Source organism: Kogia breviceps, chromosome X, assembly GCF_026419965.1.
Source record: "Kogia breviceps isolate mKogBre1 chromosome X, mKogBre1 haplotype 1, whole genome shotgun sequence".
In the NCBI taxonomy this organism is placed as follows: Eukaryota; Metazoa; Chordata; class Mammalia; order Artiodactyla; family Physeteridae; genus Kogia; species Kogia breviceps.
In genome coordinates this window covers 114,771,576-114,787,731 of record NC_081330.1, presented here as the reverse complement: position 1 = coordinate 114,787,731, position 16,156 = coordinate 114,771,576, and the positions used below count along the sequence as shown (strand labels likewise).

Below are 16,156 nucleotides of genomic sequence, written 5' to 3'. Positions count from 1 at the left end.
ATGAAAATACCTCCTGGGAAGTGAGATCTCCCCTGGACCTCTTCTGATGAGGGGCTGGAACTTCTAGACTGTGTGTACCCATGACCTAAGCACTCACTGTCCCAAGTGACAGTCTTTGAGAATCCTTGTTTGCCAGGCTCACTCTCCACCCAGGGCACATGGCTTGGCTCAGAAACTGGGTACACATGCACCTTCCAAGAGCTGATTAAACATTCTCTACTTTGGATTAGATGAGTTTGGCTTGCTAGATCAAAGTCAAGCCCACTCTGTTAAGAGCTGTATGTTCAATGAGTGCTAAGCTACAGCTACAGACTAACTAGATCCAAAGGCTGCATTGCTTTACATCCAGCCTATCGTCTGGAGTGTGCCCTTCAGTCACTAGATGCCCCTCCTGGAATTCAGCTAGTTGAGGGTCTCAAATTAAGGACCCAACGTATTGGCTTGTTTGAGGTTTTAAATATAGCTGTAAGAGACCCACAGTCATAGGGGAAACAGGTGAATTGGTGACCGTGAGCTTTGCAAACCTCAGAGGGAGTGTCACCGAGTTCCCTGGCTCATGTGGTTAAACACTCTTTCTTTCTGTCTGATTATATTCCCCAGCAAGATATCTTATATACTCTGCCTATCAAGGTATATTCTCCATCTTAGACTTTTTTCCACATCAGGTACCATGCTAAACAGGACACAACCCTTAAGCAGACATGGTCCCTGCCCTTACAGTTTCCAGGAAGCTTAAGAGTTTACTCAAAAAAACTCAGGTTACAACTTAAAAAAATGTTTTTTAAGACTGAGGCATAAGATTGAGTTTAGCCTTCAGCTCTAGCAGCAAGGGCAGATTCTTGTACACAGTTAACTAAGATATGAATCGGGTGAGGTTACACTCAGATCATAATGGGTACCCAGAAGGCTAAACTATCCTTGTTTTGCAAATAAAAGTGTACTGCCCAGAACTCTAGCTCCAGGACCACTTCCTGATCGCGTCCCAGTAAAACTGCTTCAAGGACAAGTAAAACTCTCAAACTGAATAAGCCACCCTCAGAATTATTCAAGGATGCTCAGGAATGGTGGGGCTCAAAACCCTGACGATTTGCTTTCCCTATCAACTTTATGGAAAACCCAGTATATAGTCTCTCGCATTATTAAGAAGGGCATGCTTTGGGGCTTCCCTGGTGGCTCAGTGGTTAAGAATCCGCCTGCCAATGCAGGGGACACGGGTTCGAGCCCTGGTCCGGGAAGATCCCACATGCCACGAAGCAAGTAAGCCCGTGCGCCACAACTACTGAGCCTGCGCTCTAGAGCCCGCAAGTCACAACTACCGAAGCCCGCGTGCCTAGAGCCTGTGCTCCGCAACAAGAGAAGCCACTGCAATGAGAAGCCCGCGCACCGCAAGGAAGAGTAGACCCTGCTCGCCGCAACTAGAGAAAGCCCGTGTGCAGCAACGAAGACCCAACACAGCCAAAAATAAATAAACAACAAAAAGGGTATACTTTTATTCCCCCACAATTAACAGATCTATTATTTTATTAGACCTTCCACTCAAAATATATACCAGTTTCCTAACAACATTTTAAATCAACTATACTTCAGTAAAATAAATTTAAAATATATACATACATACACCAGTTTCCTTCTCCATAAAACGTTAAGCCTCATTTTCCAGGACTGTGTAACATAAAAAGTTTCAGAAGCACCTGGGGAGTTTTTTAGAATCACAGATTCCATTGCCTTCCCCCAGAGTATCTGACTCAGTAAACCTAAGGGAGTCCCAAGAATCTATTCCCACAATCAGCCAAGTTTAGAAAACCACTATTCTGAAAGCAGATGCTTGGGGAACAGTTATTCAACTTAAGTTTGTATAAATACTCAATTGTACTTACTCTTAAAAACATCTGAAAGAATGAAATGAAAACTATCTTAAACATAAAAAGAAACAGTGACTGGTCAACCAGTCTAGAGAAGTTATGGGATTTATTTACATTCAAGAAAATCTTTCCCATCTTAAACACAATACAAACAATACCCTCCACCCCTAATCCCCTTTCTAACTACCACCCTATTCTTCTATCTCCCTCCACTGACAAAATTATTTTTTAAAAAAGACTGGTTAGAAGGCAGAATAATGGATATCCTTAGCAAGCTGGGGAGTGACTAGAAGGGCCCTGAAGGCTTCTTGACTGCAAGATATACCAGTATGGTCAGTTTTCAAAAATTCCTTGTGATCTGTGCACCTTCCTGTATGTATGTTATATGTCAACACAAAGTTAGAAAGATTCTGCCTGCTTTCTCTGCTTTATTCCCTCCTTCCCTCACTACTCAAGATATCTAAAACTGGCCTTCCCAAAGCCACCAATGGCCTCCCAGTAACTAAACTCCAATGGACATCTGGCACCTCAGTTGTACCCTGAAACTGGGGATCACTCCACCATCTTCAAACTCTCTCTTCCTTTGGTTTCCAAGTTTCTACTCTAGCTCCATTCTATAAGCTCTGTAGGGCACTCCTTCCATCTCTCTTTGGGCCTTTTCTTCCTGTCTGCCCATCTCTTCAAGGCTGATGAGTCAGAGTAGTACTTAACCAACCCTCTTCTCACTCCAGAGCAATTTCACTTAAATCTAACTTTTCAACTCCCGCCCTATGCTATTGATACCCAAATCAGTATTCCCAGGCCTGGCCACTCCCTAAGGCTCAGGCTTGTTTGTCTAACTCCCCATGGACATCTTCACCAGGTTTTTCAATTGCTACCTCATAATGAATTCTCTTTCTCCAAAAACCTCTTTTTCTCTGGGTTTCCCTACCTCATTTAATAGCCTTACAAGCCACACAAAGGACAACATCAATGCAACTCTTTAATGAAACAATGAAAAGAGACTTCAAAGACAATAAGATGTGGTCACTGCCTCCACAATCTAATAAAGCAGATAAACGAATAATTACACCACTTGTGATAAATGCATTACCAGAAAAAGGACAGGAGTAACACAGAAAAAGGAATAATGTACCACGACTGGAAATTCTGGGAAACAACTGTAGAGAGAAGGCAGAATCAACAAAGTTTATGCCTTTCTGCCTGCCTTCCTTCCTTTCTTTTTTAAGCAAAGTCACCCAGCAGATTGATGTAAAGACTCAGAGTCACTAGTAACAGCCTCTGTAAAGAGCAGTAACAAAAGAAACAAAGGTTTGGAACATGAGGATGATTTCTGACACACTACAATCTTTTCAGCTATACTCATAAGTAGCTACAATCTCTAGATGGAGCAAATATAGGCAACCATAAACCATGACTGCTACATATCAACATTCTCAATCCACAAGTTCCCTTTTAATATCAAGATCAGATGAGGTGGGACTTCGCTGGTAGCACAATGGTTAAGAATCCACCTGCCGGGCTTCCCTGGTGGCGCAGTGGTTGAGAGTCCGCCTGCCGATGCAGGGGACATGGGTTCGAGCCCCGGTCCGGGAAGATCCCACATGCCACGGAGCGGCTGGGCCCGTGAGCCATGGCCGCTGAGCCTGTGCGTCCGGAGCCTGTGCTCCACAACGGGAGAGGCCACAACAGCGAGAGGCCCGCGTACCGCAAAAAAAAAAAAAATTTCTAGTAGCCATATTAAAAAAAGAAGTTAAAAAGAAACCAGAGGGCTTCCCTGGTGGTGCAGTGGTTGAGAGCCCGCCTGCCGATGCAGGGGACATGGGTTCGTGCCCCGGTTTGGAACGATCCCACGTGCCGCTCCGGCTGGGCCCGTGAGCCATGGCCGCTGAGCCTGTGCGTCCGGAGCCTGTGCTCCGCAACGGGAGAGGCCACAACAGAGAGTGGCCCGCGTACCGCAAAAAAAAAAAAAAAAAAAAACAACAACATAAAACAAAAAATAAATTATGTAAAAGAACTTAGGGTAAAACAAAATGATGAAAACAATCAACAATTTTGCCCACATCAGGCTGCATTGCTGTCCTTACTGTGTCATAAACTGAATTAATAAAGAGAAACTAAATGAGTCCATAATCTCCAAAGATCAAAAGAATATGCCTCCCCCCCATAGTGAGCATTCAGTACAGTTCCTACATTTTATACAGCAATCCTTTCTAATCTGGAGGGCCATACACCAAACTGGTAACAGAGGCTTTCTCTGAGAAGAGAATTAGAGGGAAGCAGATAATGGGAACCATATAATTATTGTAACTGTACTGTTTGACTTTTTACAAGTTATTTCAGCATTACTTACACAATTTTTAAAATAGATATATTCTTACCTCATACCCCTCAGGATGGCCACTATCAAAAAAACAGAAAATAACAAGTGTTGGAGAAGATACAGAGAAACTGGAACCCTTGTGCACTGTTGGTGGGATTATAAAATGGTGCAATCACTAAGGAAAACAATATGAAGGTTCTGCAAAAAATTAAAAATAGAATTACCATATGATTCAGCAACTCCCCTTTTGGGTATACATCCAAAAGAATTGAAAGCAGGGTCTCAAGGATGTATCTGCACACCCATGTTCATAGCAGCATTATTCACAACAGCCAAAAGGTGAAAAGTCACCCAAGTGCCCGTGGACAGATGCATGGATAAGTAAAATGTATATACATACAATGAAATATAGAACCTCGAGGATATTATGTTAAGAGAAATAAGTCAGTCACAAAAGACAAATACTGTATGATTTCATCTATATGAAGTGTCTAAAGTAGTCGAATTCATAGAAACAGAAAGTAGACTGGTGGTTACCAGAAGCTGTGGGGGAGGAGAAAATGGGGAGGAGAAAATGGGAAGTTTTTGTTTAATGGGTACAGAGTTTCAGTTTGGCAACATGAAAAAGTTCTGGAGATCTTTTCCACGACAATGTGAATATATATAACACAACTGAAGTGTACACTTAAAAATGGTTAAGATGGTAAATTTTATGTTATGTGGGTTTTATCAGCATAATTAAAAACTACTGAACTTAAAAAAAAAAATGCAACCAGAAAAAAAAACAAACAGTATGCCTCCTCCTCCTCAAAAATAAGTATTTTCTCTCCAAAGCAGTAACCTTGATGGATCATATCAGGACTCACTGTAACTATTTATATAACACATTAATAAAGGAAATTTACTTTTAACATGTGATCATACAGCTTCCATTTCTAAATGCCTTCACATCAAATTTTAAGCCTATAAGAAAATCAGTCTCAATATATTTGAAATAAAAGCAGATTAGAAAATGAAATAAATTAGATTGTTTTAAAAAGAGGGGGGAGGATTTGTGAGGTTTTTGAAAATGTTAAACTGAGGAGGTCTATTTAAGTATGCCCAGAAACGAGTCTGAAAACGATGTTAACAACGGTTATCTACAGGGTGATTCTTCAGTATTAACTGAATTTCCTGAAGTTTTTGCAATGAATATTAATTTGTTTTGTAACATGCAAGAAACAAAAATAGCTGGCTCCTGAGGATATTCTAAACAATCTGTCAGAGAGTATGATGATAACTCCAAATGAAAAGAGACAAAATGTTTTGATCAGGGATGATATTTCTGGAACAAATATATTGATCAGTGACGGCATGTTTGGAAGAGATGTATTGACAAGATAATTAAATCTGTCCTCTCAATAACGACTCATTTGGAGTTTTGACAGGCACTCATTTGGATGTATAAATCTGGGAGCACTTACACTTCAACAACAACAAGACAAACCACAATCATTTCAATCTGTTTCATAGTGAATGGATTATGAAGCCAATATTTTAAGAGTTCAGACTTTAACCAACTAAAAGAAAAACTGTCTTCCAACTATGACAAACATAGAACTATCTTATGATAAACTTTCAATTCTGTAATTCTGTACTGGGGTAACTGATATTTCCTAGTTCTCCCTCATCCACTATAAACACACTGTGGTCTAAAGAGATAAGTGAAGAAAAAAAAACCAACGCTGTTTTCAAGATTAACATTATCTTTTTTTTTTAAAGAGAAAGACAGCTTCTATTTTATCTTTGGAGGGCAGAATTCACCCAAAATTAGGTCAGCACAGCAAAGCAAATATGTTTCATTTGCAATTGTTTCACCTTTAAAAATAATCATTGGATTTTGTTAAATTCATGCAAAAAAATAATAAACTTGTCTGATAAACAGGAAGGAAACATCAGAGCCAAAGAGTGAGATAATTGTTTCTTTCAGGCAGGTTTTGAGTCATCTGGTTGGGCTGTACTGGTTGCACAGTCTTGGAACACAGATGACACATAATTTACCGTGTTGCAAATTTATTTTGAACTTCCTCATTCACACAGAAACTTAACAGTGCTTACCTAAAACTCCAAAATACATACATATTTCTTTTCTCTCTTGGAATGGCATCCCAAGATCCATTCAATCTTTAATGAGTTAAGGAAATATAGGCAGGAAAAAAAATCAGAGGAACATTTACTTCAAGATTTGCCTTTCAAATGCTTCTACATTTTCAAACAACTAAAAAAAATTCCATCTTCTAAGAGGAAGAGGTATTCTGTCAAAGTAAAGTCTATCTAGACCCAAGTTTCATTTCCTAATAGACCGCTGTGTGCACAGAGAATGCCAAACTCACTGACAACAAACTGCCTTCAACCTCATCTCAGTTATTCACAGGCTTTTCCTTCTTTAAGGAAAAGGAAACTACAACATTCTTTTGGGAAAAAAATCATGGGCAAGGCTGAATTCAGCTGATGACAATCTGGATTCATAATGAAAATCTCTGAAGGAACAAAAACAAGAAAAGTCAATATTTGGACTAAACACAGCAATTTTTAACAGTGCTCCCGAAAGATGTGACTCCACAAACAGGCTCAGTCAATATTTGCCAAGTGAGGTAAGCCATCAACAAACAATTTAGGAAACTTGTTGGAGTCCCTGTATCACTTGGTTCTTACTTACTCACTCACCAGTTTAACCCATGGCACAATACGACACACGAAGCAGCACCTCTAATGGGAGAGGAGATTCATTTCAGCAAGCACAAAGAAAAGTAGGCTGTTATTTCACAAGGACTGACATCTACGGAATGGGGGAAAAAACAAAAATGAACCTTTATTATTTTCATATATCCTATTTAAAAAGACTGTTCAAAGGAATGAATAGGAACATCTGAAAAAAAGAAACCACTGGGTATCCCTCCCAGCTAAAGCAATGAACATGCACTTGTGAACCTATCTCTAGCTCCTCACCCAACCAAACAAAGACGTCCTTAAGTTGGAGCCAGTGTGGGCTTTGAACAAAACACGCTGCTTCAAAGACTTAGAAAGAAGTAGAAAGACAAAGCGTGACTGTATTTAAAGTGCCTTTAAAACAATATTCATTCAAAATACAACTTACTGACTATAATGGTATTATCATGAAAATATAGCTTAATATTCAAAGTTATAGGCTCTCGGCATAATGAAAACTCTACAACCCTTGCTCTAAATTCTTCCTTCTACAAGTTTTAGTGTACAATGAACACAAGTTTTAAAACCCACTAAATTAAGAAACTGGCACTGTTCCAGTTTTCTAATAAAACTGGCATAAGGCCATGCAAAAATCAGGAAAAACTCAGCAAAAGTGAAAAACAAATAGCTTCCAAATTCTAAAATATACCTTTAGACTGAGTTTTTATTTCCCCTGAAAATATCCACATAGTTTCATGCTGTATGCACTAACCATAAATTTCCGCTTAAGCATTACTGGGGAAAATTAACTGATACAAACTATAATTCCTCAAGGAGAATTCCCTCGGAGATGTTTTAACTGTAAGGGCAGAAAATCTTTATTATCTTTCAAAATATGTGACATTTAAAATAATATTCAAGTAAAATAAACTTACAGTACTTTTCCAATTTACAGATGATTTTCCTTTTCCAGTTATCAGTGTAATTCTCCCCTTAGTTTGTACTAGTAACATACTATTCACGACAAGAAAATTTATTTCAGGGCTTCCCTGATGGCATGGTGGTTAAGAACCCACCCGCCAATGCAGGAGACATGGGTTTGAGTCCTGGTCTGGGAAGATCCCACGTGTCGTGGAGCAACTAAGCCCGTGCACCACAACTACTGAAGCCTGCACCCTAAAGCCCGCAAGCCACAACTACTGAGCCCGTGTGCCACAACTACTTAAGCCCGCGTGCTCTAGAGCCCATGTGCCACAACTACTGAAGCCCGTGCGCTCTAGGGCCCACGTGCCACAACTACCGAGCCTGTGTGCTGCAACTACTGAAGCCTGCACGTCTAGAGCCCGTGCTCTGTCACAAGAAGCCATCAAGCCACTGCAATGAGAAGCCCGTGCACAGCAACGAAGAGCAGCCCCCGCTCGATGCAACTAGAGAAAGCCTGTGTGCAGCAAGGAAGACCCAACGCAGCCAAAAAAAAAAAAAAAAAAATTTATTTCAGAAAGATAGGCAATAAAGGCATTACATCAAGACCAAAGAGCCACAATAGGTAATAATCCCTTATAGCCAAGGATACAGTCATCTCAGGCTCCTAAGAGCAGTGAGCTCTAAGGGAAGCTCACATCTCTGTCCTTCAGGAAGGAAGTGATGCAGACCAGCTTTCACCAGGCCATCTTCTGGCCTTTGAAGCATCTGATGATCCCTCCATCTCCAGCCTACAACTCTCTCAGGAAAACTCCTCACTCCTGGATTCCATGTCAACTGATTACCTCTTAATGTCCACAGATACTTCTCCAAGTCCAACCTATTCAAAAGCAAGTTATCACCTCCCCGCAAACCGAACTCAGCCTTCTTCCACTTTCCCATCTCAATCAACAGTTCTAAGACCCACTCAATTTTCCAAGCCAAAAGCCTGGGAAGCATCCTTAAACTCTCCTTCTCCCAACTCTGCCACATCCAATGAACTACCAAGATCTGACACTAAAAAATACTTCTGTAAAGTCCCAAGACTGTGCACCACCAGAACACTACTGTAGCAGCCTCCTACAAGACGCCAACTAAAAGTTATTAATAGCTCACATTTACAGAGAACTTACTTTGTACCAAACACTGTGCTAAACTTTGGGTTTGAGTTAATTTAATCCACGCAACAATTTAAGGTTGGTACTAGTCTTATCCTTGTCTTATAGATGAGGACACAGCTACAGAGAACTTTAGTGTCTCACCCTAGGGAACACGGTTTTAACTTGGCACTGAACTCTCACTTCTGTGTCCTTGCATGAGCTCTTCTGCTCTGCTTGGAAGGCCCTTTCAACCATGTCTGCTCAGCTTCAAAGGCATGTTCTCCTCTATCAAGTCTCCTGATGCCCCCTGCTGGTGCTTGTTCCTCTAAGTCAGTAGTTCTCAAGGTTGGCTACATGCCCTATATGCCCTATAAACTAGATGCCTAAATCTCAACCCCAGAGATTCTGATAGCACTGGTCTGGGTGCAGTCTGGACACAAGGACTTACAAAAGCAACCCAGGTGGGTCTAATACGCAGTCAAGGTTACCTACTGCTCTACATTTCCCCAACCCTTTTACATCAGAGCACTTATCCCACTGCATCTGAATGAACTGTTCCTGTCTGTGCCACTAATTACACTGTAAGCTCCTGAAACCCAAGTTTCACAGTCACCTGGGGGGCTTTTTCAAAACTAGAGATTCCTGGACCTCACTTATAAACTAAATCCGACCCATGGGCAAGGCCTTGGAAACTGTCTCACAAATAATTCTGATACGTGGCCAAATTGGGGGACTCTCTCCTAGGTAAAAAATGGGTCTTTTCATTTATACCTGCCAAGGTACCGCAGAGTGCCCAGCCCATACATGAACTGTGATAAACATCTGTGCAACAAATGAAATCCTAGTAACATGAATCTGAAGACTGGGTGTAGTATTCAAGCTTCTTGCAGCAGCACCTGGAAAAGCTGCTTCCTCCAATAGAATGCAAACACTGGGCAGCTCTTCAAATGTGTTTTGTGATCCACCAGTGCCCCCTACTGACTTGAAGATGGATAGCTAAATCAAAACAATGGTTAAAACACAAATATTTTAATTGTATATGCACATAACTAGCCACACAAACTGTACTTTTTCCACCAACACCTATACTATCAACTTTTCTGCCCTCCAGTCCTAGTTGACCCAAGCTGGTAACTCTCAAACATGATCAAGCTCTACCATGTGCTCAGCCCCACTCCAGGCTGCAATCATGAAAGACGGCCAGTAGCAGTTCTCAGCAGCGCCCTCAAAGCCTCTCACTTATCTTTTCTGTTCTTTGGCCAATGCCTCTTCCAAATCCCACCACACTCAAAATCACTCACCTGAAAAACACAAGAAACCCTTCATCTACCAGTTTGCCTCAGTTCTTACTATTCAAAGTATGACAGGAGACGAGCAGCATCTACATCACCCAGGAGCTTGTTAAAAAATGAAGACTCTGAAGCCCCCACCCAGACTTCCTGGATCAGAATCTGCATTTTAACAAGAGTCGCATGCACATGAAAGCTTGAGAAGCACTGCTCCTCACCTACTAGACCTGACACCGCCGTTTTATGACAAATAATTTTCTAAGTAACTCTTGCTATCTTGAAGTAAAATTCATCACCCACCTACATACATAAGTCCAAAAAAAAAAAGAGACCCATATATTAATTTGCGGGTAACACAATGGAGAACAAAAAGGAAAGACTTATAAGCATTGTATTTCAGCATATGAATGTTCAACACAACTAAATTAAAGATGTGAAGAACCAACCAAGTTTCTAAAACACGCTCGAGGCAGGTGGTACCATCCAGATGAGAACCACTAGTCTACAATTACTGCCATCCTTCGTTCCCCTCTATCTCACCGGTGGAAGTGACTATCTCTCCTCCTTTTCAAAGCTAAGGGATTCTCTTTTATAAAAGTTCCCTCCCTACATTCCTCCCGAGGCCATAAACATTGCCAAATCTTAAATACTGGAACAACCACAAAACAACTCTAGAATCTTGACCAAACATGTCCCTCTAGTTACTATATTATCCCTCCTTCCCTTGACAGTCAAGCTTATAAACCCCATTTACTCATCTTTCAGCCACTAACCCCTATTAACCTAGCTTTCACTTCCATCAGTAAACCTACATGTATAAACATTGTGAAAGCCTTCCAACCAAATTGCCCAAAACAGTGAACACTTCTCCAAACCCATCTAACTCATCTTTCTGTAATAGACATTGTTGTTGCACATCCAGTCTCCATTCCCCCACTGTGTTCATGGATTCATTTCTCTCCCAGGTGATTAATGTAGTGATCCCATCCTGAGCTGATCCTGTTTAGTCTAAGCCAATCAGGGCATGGCATTCCCCTGGCACTGGCTATTGGGTCAGGGGCACTGGTCCAATCAGACTGAAGAGTGTAATTCAAGTCTGGGAGTTTTGTCCTCTCTCTTTCTCTTGCTCTAGTGGATGGGAAAGCATGTGTTACTGGCAGTCACCTTGCACCCATAAGGGGAACCAATCTTACTTCGGAAAGCCAAGAAAAGAGATGCGGACCTTGAGGACATCGTTGACCCACTGGCGTCCACCCTTCCTCTGGACTTTGTGAGATAATTTTCCTTACTATTTAAGCAATTGGGTTTTCTCAACTGGAAGCACCCTAACATAGCCTGTCCTGGAAACTTTCCTCCCTTAATTTTCTAAACCTCATTCTTGTGCTCCTACTTCTACTTATCAAAAGTTGCTTCTCGAAAATCTCTGGCCTCCCCTCTTCCTCTTCCTCCTCCTTACATCTTGGTATCCACGAAGGTTTGTCCTGAGTTTTCCTACTCAAAGCACACGTTTCACCAATGTCAGCCCCCTTTAGCATTCCCTTGACACAGCACAGCTGAGCTACTGGCACTTCCTCAATGGAGTACCACTGCTGCTGTCCCCCAGCTCATCCACCTGAGGAACTCCTGTCTCTCAAAACTTGCCTCCCCTGAAGTCCCCAGGGGTTCCTTGCCTTTTTTGTGCCATAGACCTCTTTGGCAGTCTGGTGAGCCCTATGGACCCCTTCTCAACATAATGCTTCTAATTGCATAAATGCCAATTATAGTGCAATATAATTGTTTTTAAGACCCAAAATCTGATACAGTAATATTTGCTTCTTTATTGGCTCATTAATACTAAAAAGATCTAGTTGTGAGTCATAACTACTATAACTTTGATGTACTGGTGAGCATAAATGATATTTGGAGATCTGCAACAACTGTAATGTGACATGACAATGTCTTTGACATACACTGGTCCTGTTAACTTCGACTGGTGACAGGTACTGTTAATACTACTGTAGTTTGTTGCTGTAGTAGCTTATTAAATGAATTGCTCCCAATCAACCCCATGTCCTCATATCCATGCTGTGTAGTCCCCCACCATATTGACTCTGGGCTTGGCCATATGACTCATTTTGACATCAACAAATGTGGTCCAAGCAGGTGTTTAGCATCAGGACTAGCCTTCTTGGAACCCAGTAACCATGTTAGGAAGCCCAGGATAGCCACACTGAGGGGCCCTAGGCCCACAGATATGGGAATAAGTCCACCTCATAGTCTAGCCACCAGCTGAATTCAGCCACTGGGAGAGGCCAGCAGAACTGCCCAGCTAACCTATAGATGGTGAGAAATAATAAATCATTGTTGTTTTAAGATCGTTATCCAGAAATAGATAACAAAGTTACCTACATTCATAACTGAAGGAAATGATAAACTCCAGTGAAAGATTAGTGAAAAAGAGTATTTTTTCCCCTCAGAGTTCAGGGACCCCCTGAATGCTATTCACAGACCCTCTGAAGGGCCAATAACCACAAACCCCTGGTCAGACAGATCCTGCTCTTTTTACTACCACAGTACATTGATAACCATATAAACTAATCACAGCATATCCTTTGTTGTTCCAACCTTAAAACTGAGCCGAGCTCCTAGCACGTAATAGATGTTCAACAAAAATTTATCAAATGAACCAAGTTTCTTATGTATCCCATAAGAAACTGTTGTCCTAACTAAATGGTGAGCTGCCTGAAAACAAAATAAAAGCAAATACTTGGATGTCACTTCTGTGTGCCAGGACCTCTTCCAAGTGCTTAACACATACTAACTTATTTATTCCTTGTAACAACCCTATGAGGTAGATGTTATTTCCCCAATTTCACCAATAGGAAAACAGGCTCAGAGAGGTTAAGTGACTTGTCCAAGGTGATACAGCTAGAAAGTGGCAATGCCAGGATTGGATGGCCAAATCCATGTTCTGATTTTATTGTCTGTCCTAATGCACCCAAAGCACATTGCAGAAGCTCAATAAGACTTTTAAATGAGTAGTGTAATTCTGAGATTTCATTAGCAATATTTTATGGGTTCACTGCTTCTTCAAGACTCGATTTGTAGACTCCTTTCTAGTAGCCTGTGATTTGTTTTTCATGATAGAAAATATCATTTACCTTTTTTAAAACTAGGAGAATAACACCTTCATGTGCACATATTTTCGAAACAGTCTTCCCTGTAAAAGTGTATTTCTTTCAAAGGACACGAGTTCATAGAATGCAAAGAAGGGAGTTGACCTATCCATACCATATACTGTTCACTGGAAATGGCAGAGAAGTTCCAGCTTCTCCCTCTCACCCAGCCATTCCCATGCCAGCCTCCCCGACTTCCTGCAGCAGTTTCTCCGAAGGTGACCCTCCCCCATTCATACACCAGGTTCTGAAACCTGACCTTGCCAGGCAACCAGAACCGAACCCCGCAGTGCCCTGAAATGGCCTAACACTACTCGCGAACCCAAGAGGGCACCAGACGGAGGATGGATACTTTGTACTTTAAGTTTTTAAGTGTTTTATTCACGAGAGCACAACCCAAAGGGCCTCACCCACCCACCCCCGGGTCTCACGCCTCCGCCCGGCAGCGCCTCGTTCCACGCGGACCAGTGAATAAACTGCGGGGCCAGGACGCAGCCGGCCCGGAGGCGGGAAAAACCTCGGGGCGAGCCGGGCCTGGTCCCCGGAGAGGCCCACGAGAGCGCGGGGAGGGCTCCAGGAGGCCGGGAAGGGGCGGTGACAGCTGTGACCCGGCGCCACTCTCTCACCTTGAACATGTCGCTGGCAGCGGCGGCTCCGGCGGGGGTCACCCGGCCTTGACCCCGCCCACTACAGAGAGGTTAGCTACGGCGGCCGGCTAGGGCCCGATTCCTCCGACCGCAAATGGGCCGCGGTGCGGGTGACGGCCGTACAGCCAATTCGATCCGGCCAAGGCTCGAAAAGCCTCGTCTGGAAACCGCGACGTTGAACTGCAGCGCGTCGCGCCTCGAGCGGCGAGCGAACGCAAGCCCCTCCTTCCAGAGGCTCCACCCCTGCGCCGGCGGTTGCTAGGCGGCGGGAAAGCGCCACCTCAGTGTGGGCGGCACGCGGGGGTGAGAGGAGGGAGGTCCCGGCCCAGCGCCCCGCTGGGAATCGGCCTTTGCGGTTGCGATTGGGCGACCAGTGGTGTGGGCTGAGAATCGTGTGTGCGGAGGCCGCCGGGCGGGGGCGCTCGGCAGGCCTCGGGCGGCTTCGAAAGCCTAGCAGCCGTGGCTGCCGACCTCTGGGGCCTGGATTTACCTCGCAAAAGGTTTTTAGTTTTGTGGGGATTTTGTTGTTGTTTTTTAACTCTGGGCTGGACGTTTCTAAGATTTTAAATTTAAACTAATTTGCCACGTCCTTTAATCTCGAAAGACCTGACTTTTTTTTTTTCCTCTTGAAAATCCTTAAGCTTCTTTCTGTCCCTCAGTGGGAATCAAATGTTTGTCCCTTAATGCTAGTAAAAATAAGTAATAATGACAATAATTATCTTATTAACAAGAGTAGCAACCACCAATAGCATTTACTATATGCCAGGGTCTGACCTAAACTCCTTATACATAGTCTTCTCTTTCCAACAACCCAAGTAGGTGGGCACGATTATTACTTCCCATCTTATAGATGAAACTGAGGCACAGACAAGTAATATGTGCAAGGCCACACAGAAGGAAAGTGGGAAGTCTGGATCCAAATCTAAGTTGTCAGGCTTTAAAGCCTGTGATCTCACCTAAACAATTGTTACAGCGGCTCATAATGGGGTTGTGTTTCATATTTCATTCTGTATTTTATATTCTAACCCTATAGCAAGTGTAAGCCCATCCAGGCAGGCATCCAGAAGATTTGGGGGATTTTTGTGGTGCTGTGTCACTGCCCTCCAGCCAAAGACCACTAGGAACATATCTGTAGTTGAACAAGTTGGGTTTTTTTCTTGTTGCTCCTAGGAAAACGCACACCTTGGGAAACAGTGGGGCATCTCAGTAAGAGGGTGTTAGAAAGATTTATTCTAGGATTTGGGCTTTGGTTGGGTGATTTGGGGGCGGGTTCAAGGAAACAGGGCTTTGCTCTGGGTTCGGTGGTGTTAGGAAGCCAGGGTTAACACTAAAGCCCATCTGTGAGTGCCAGGCCAGCTCCTGGATATATTTTTTAATATAGATTTATTTATTTATGGCTGCATTGGGTCCTCATTGCTGCGTGCAGGCTTTTCTCTAGTTGCGGTGAGCAGGGGCTACTCTTCGTTGCCGTGCGCAGGCTTCTCATTGCGGTGGCTTCTCTTGTGGAGCACGGGCTCTAGGCACACGGGCTTCAGTAGTTGTGGCTCATGGGTTCAGTAGTTGTGGCACACAGGCTCAGTAGTTGTGGCACACGGGCTCAGTAGTTGTGGCACACGGGCTCAGTAGTTGTGGCTTGTGGGCTCTAGAGTGTAGGCTCAGTAGTTGTGGTGCATGGGCTTAGTTGCTTTGTGGCATGTGGGATCTTCCTGGACCAGGGCTTGAACCCGTGTCCCCTGCACTGGCAGGTGGATTATTACCCACTGTGCCACCAGGGAAGCCCCAGCTCCTGGATATTAAGGAATGCTTTTCTCTTTCTTGAGAGAATAGTGTATGCCAAGCCATCCACATCCCCATGCCTAAGGAGAAATATTAAGGAGACTCTGAGGGCTCTGCATCAGTAATGGAATGTCATATGTATATAAAAGTGTGACTTATAAGTGATAAATTAGGGCAGGAATTCTTAATTTAGGGGGTACATGAACTTGGGGAAAAATTGCAACTTTATTTTCACTAACGTCTAACTGAACTTTAGCATTTCTTTCAATTATAGTGTAGGTAACAAACCACAGTAGTATCAATAGCACCTGTGACTTTATCATCCATAGAAAGCACAGTATTTTCATATCATGTTA

General features: G+C 42.9%; 1 protein-coding gene across 1 annotated transcript in view; it reads right to left on the bottom strand.

Annotated features, from left to right (window-relative positions):
- The window catches only part of APOO (apolipoprotein O), a 58,004-nt gene extending 43,605 nt beyond the window's left edge, over positions 1-14,399 (bottom strand). Inside the window, exon 1 of the mRNA XM_059050652.2 lies at positions 14,004-14,399. Coding sequence (XP_058906635.1) covers positions 14,004-14,012 — 9 coding nt within the window. The 5' untranslated portion in view covers positions 14,013-14,399. The remainder of the gene's footprint in view (positions 1-14,003) is intronic.
- Positions 14,400-16,156: the final 1,757 nt, after the last annotated feature.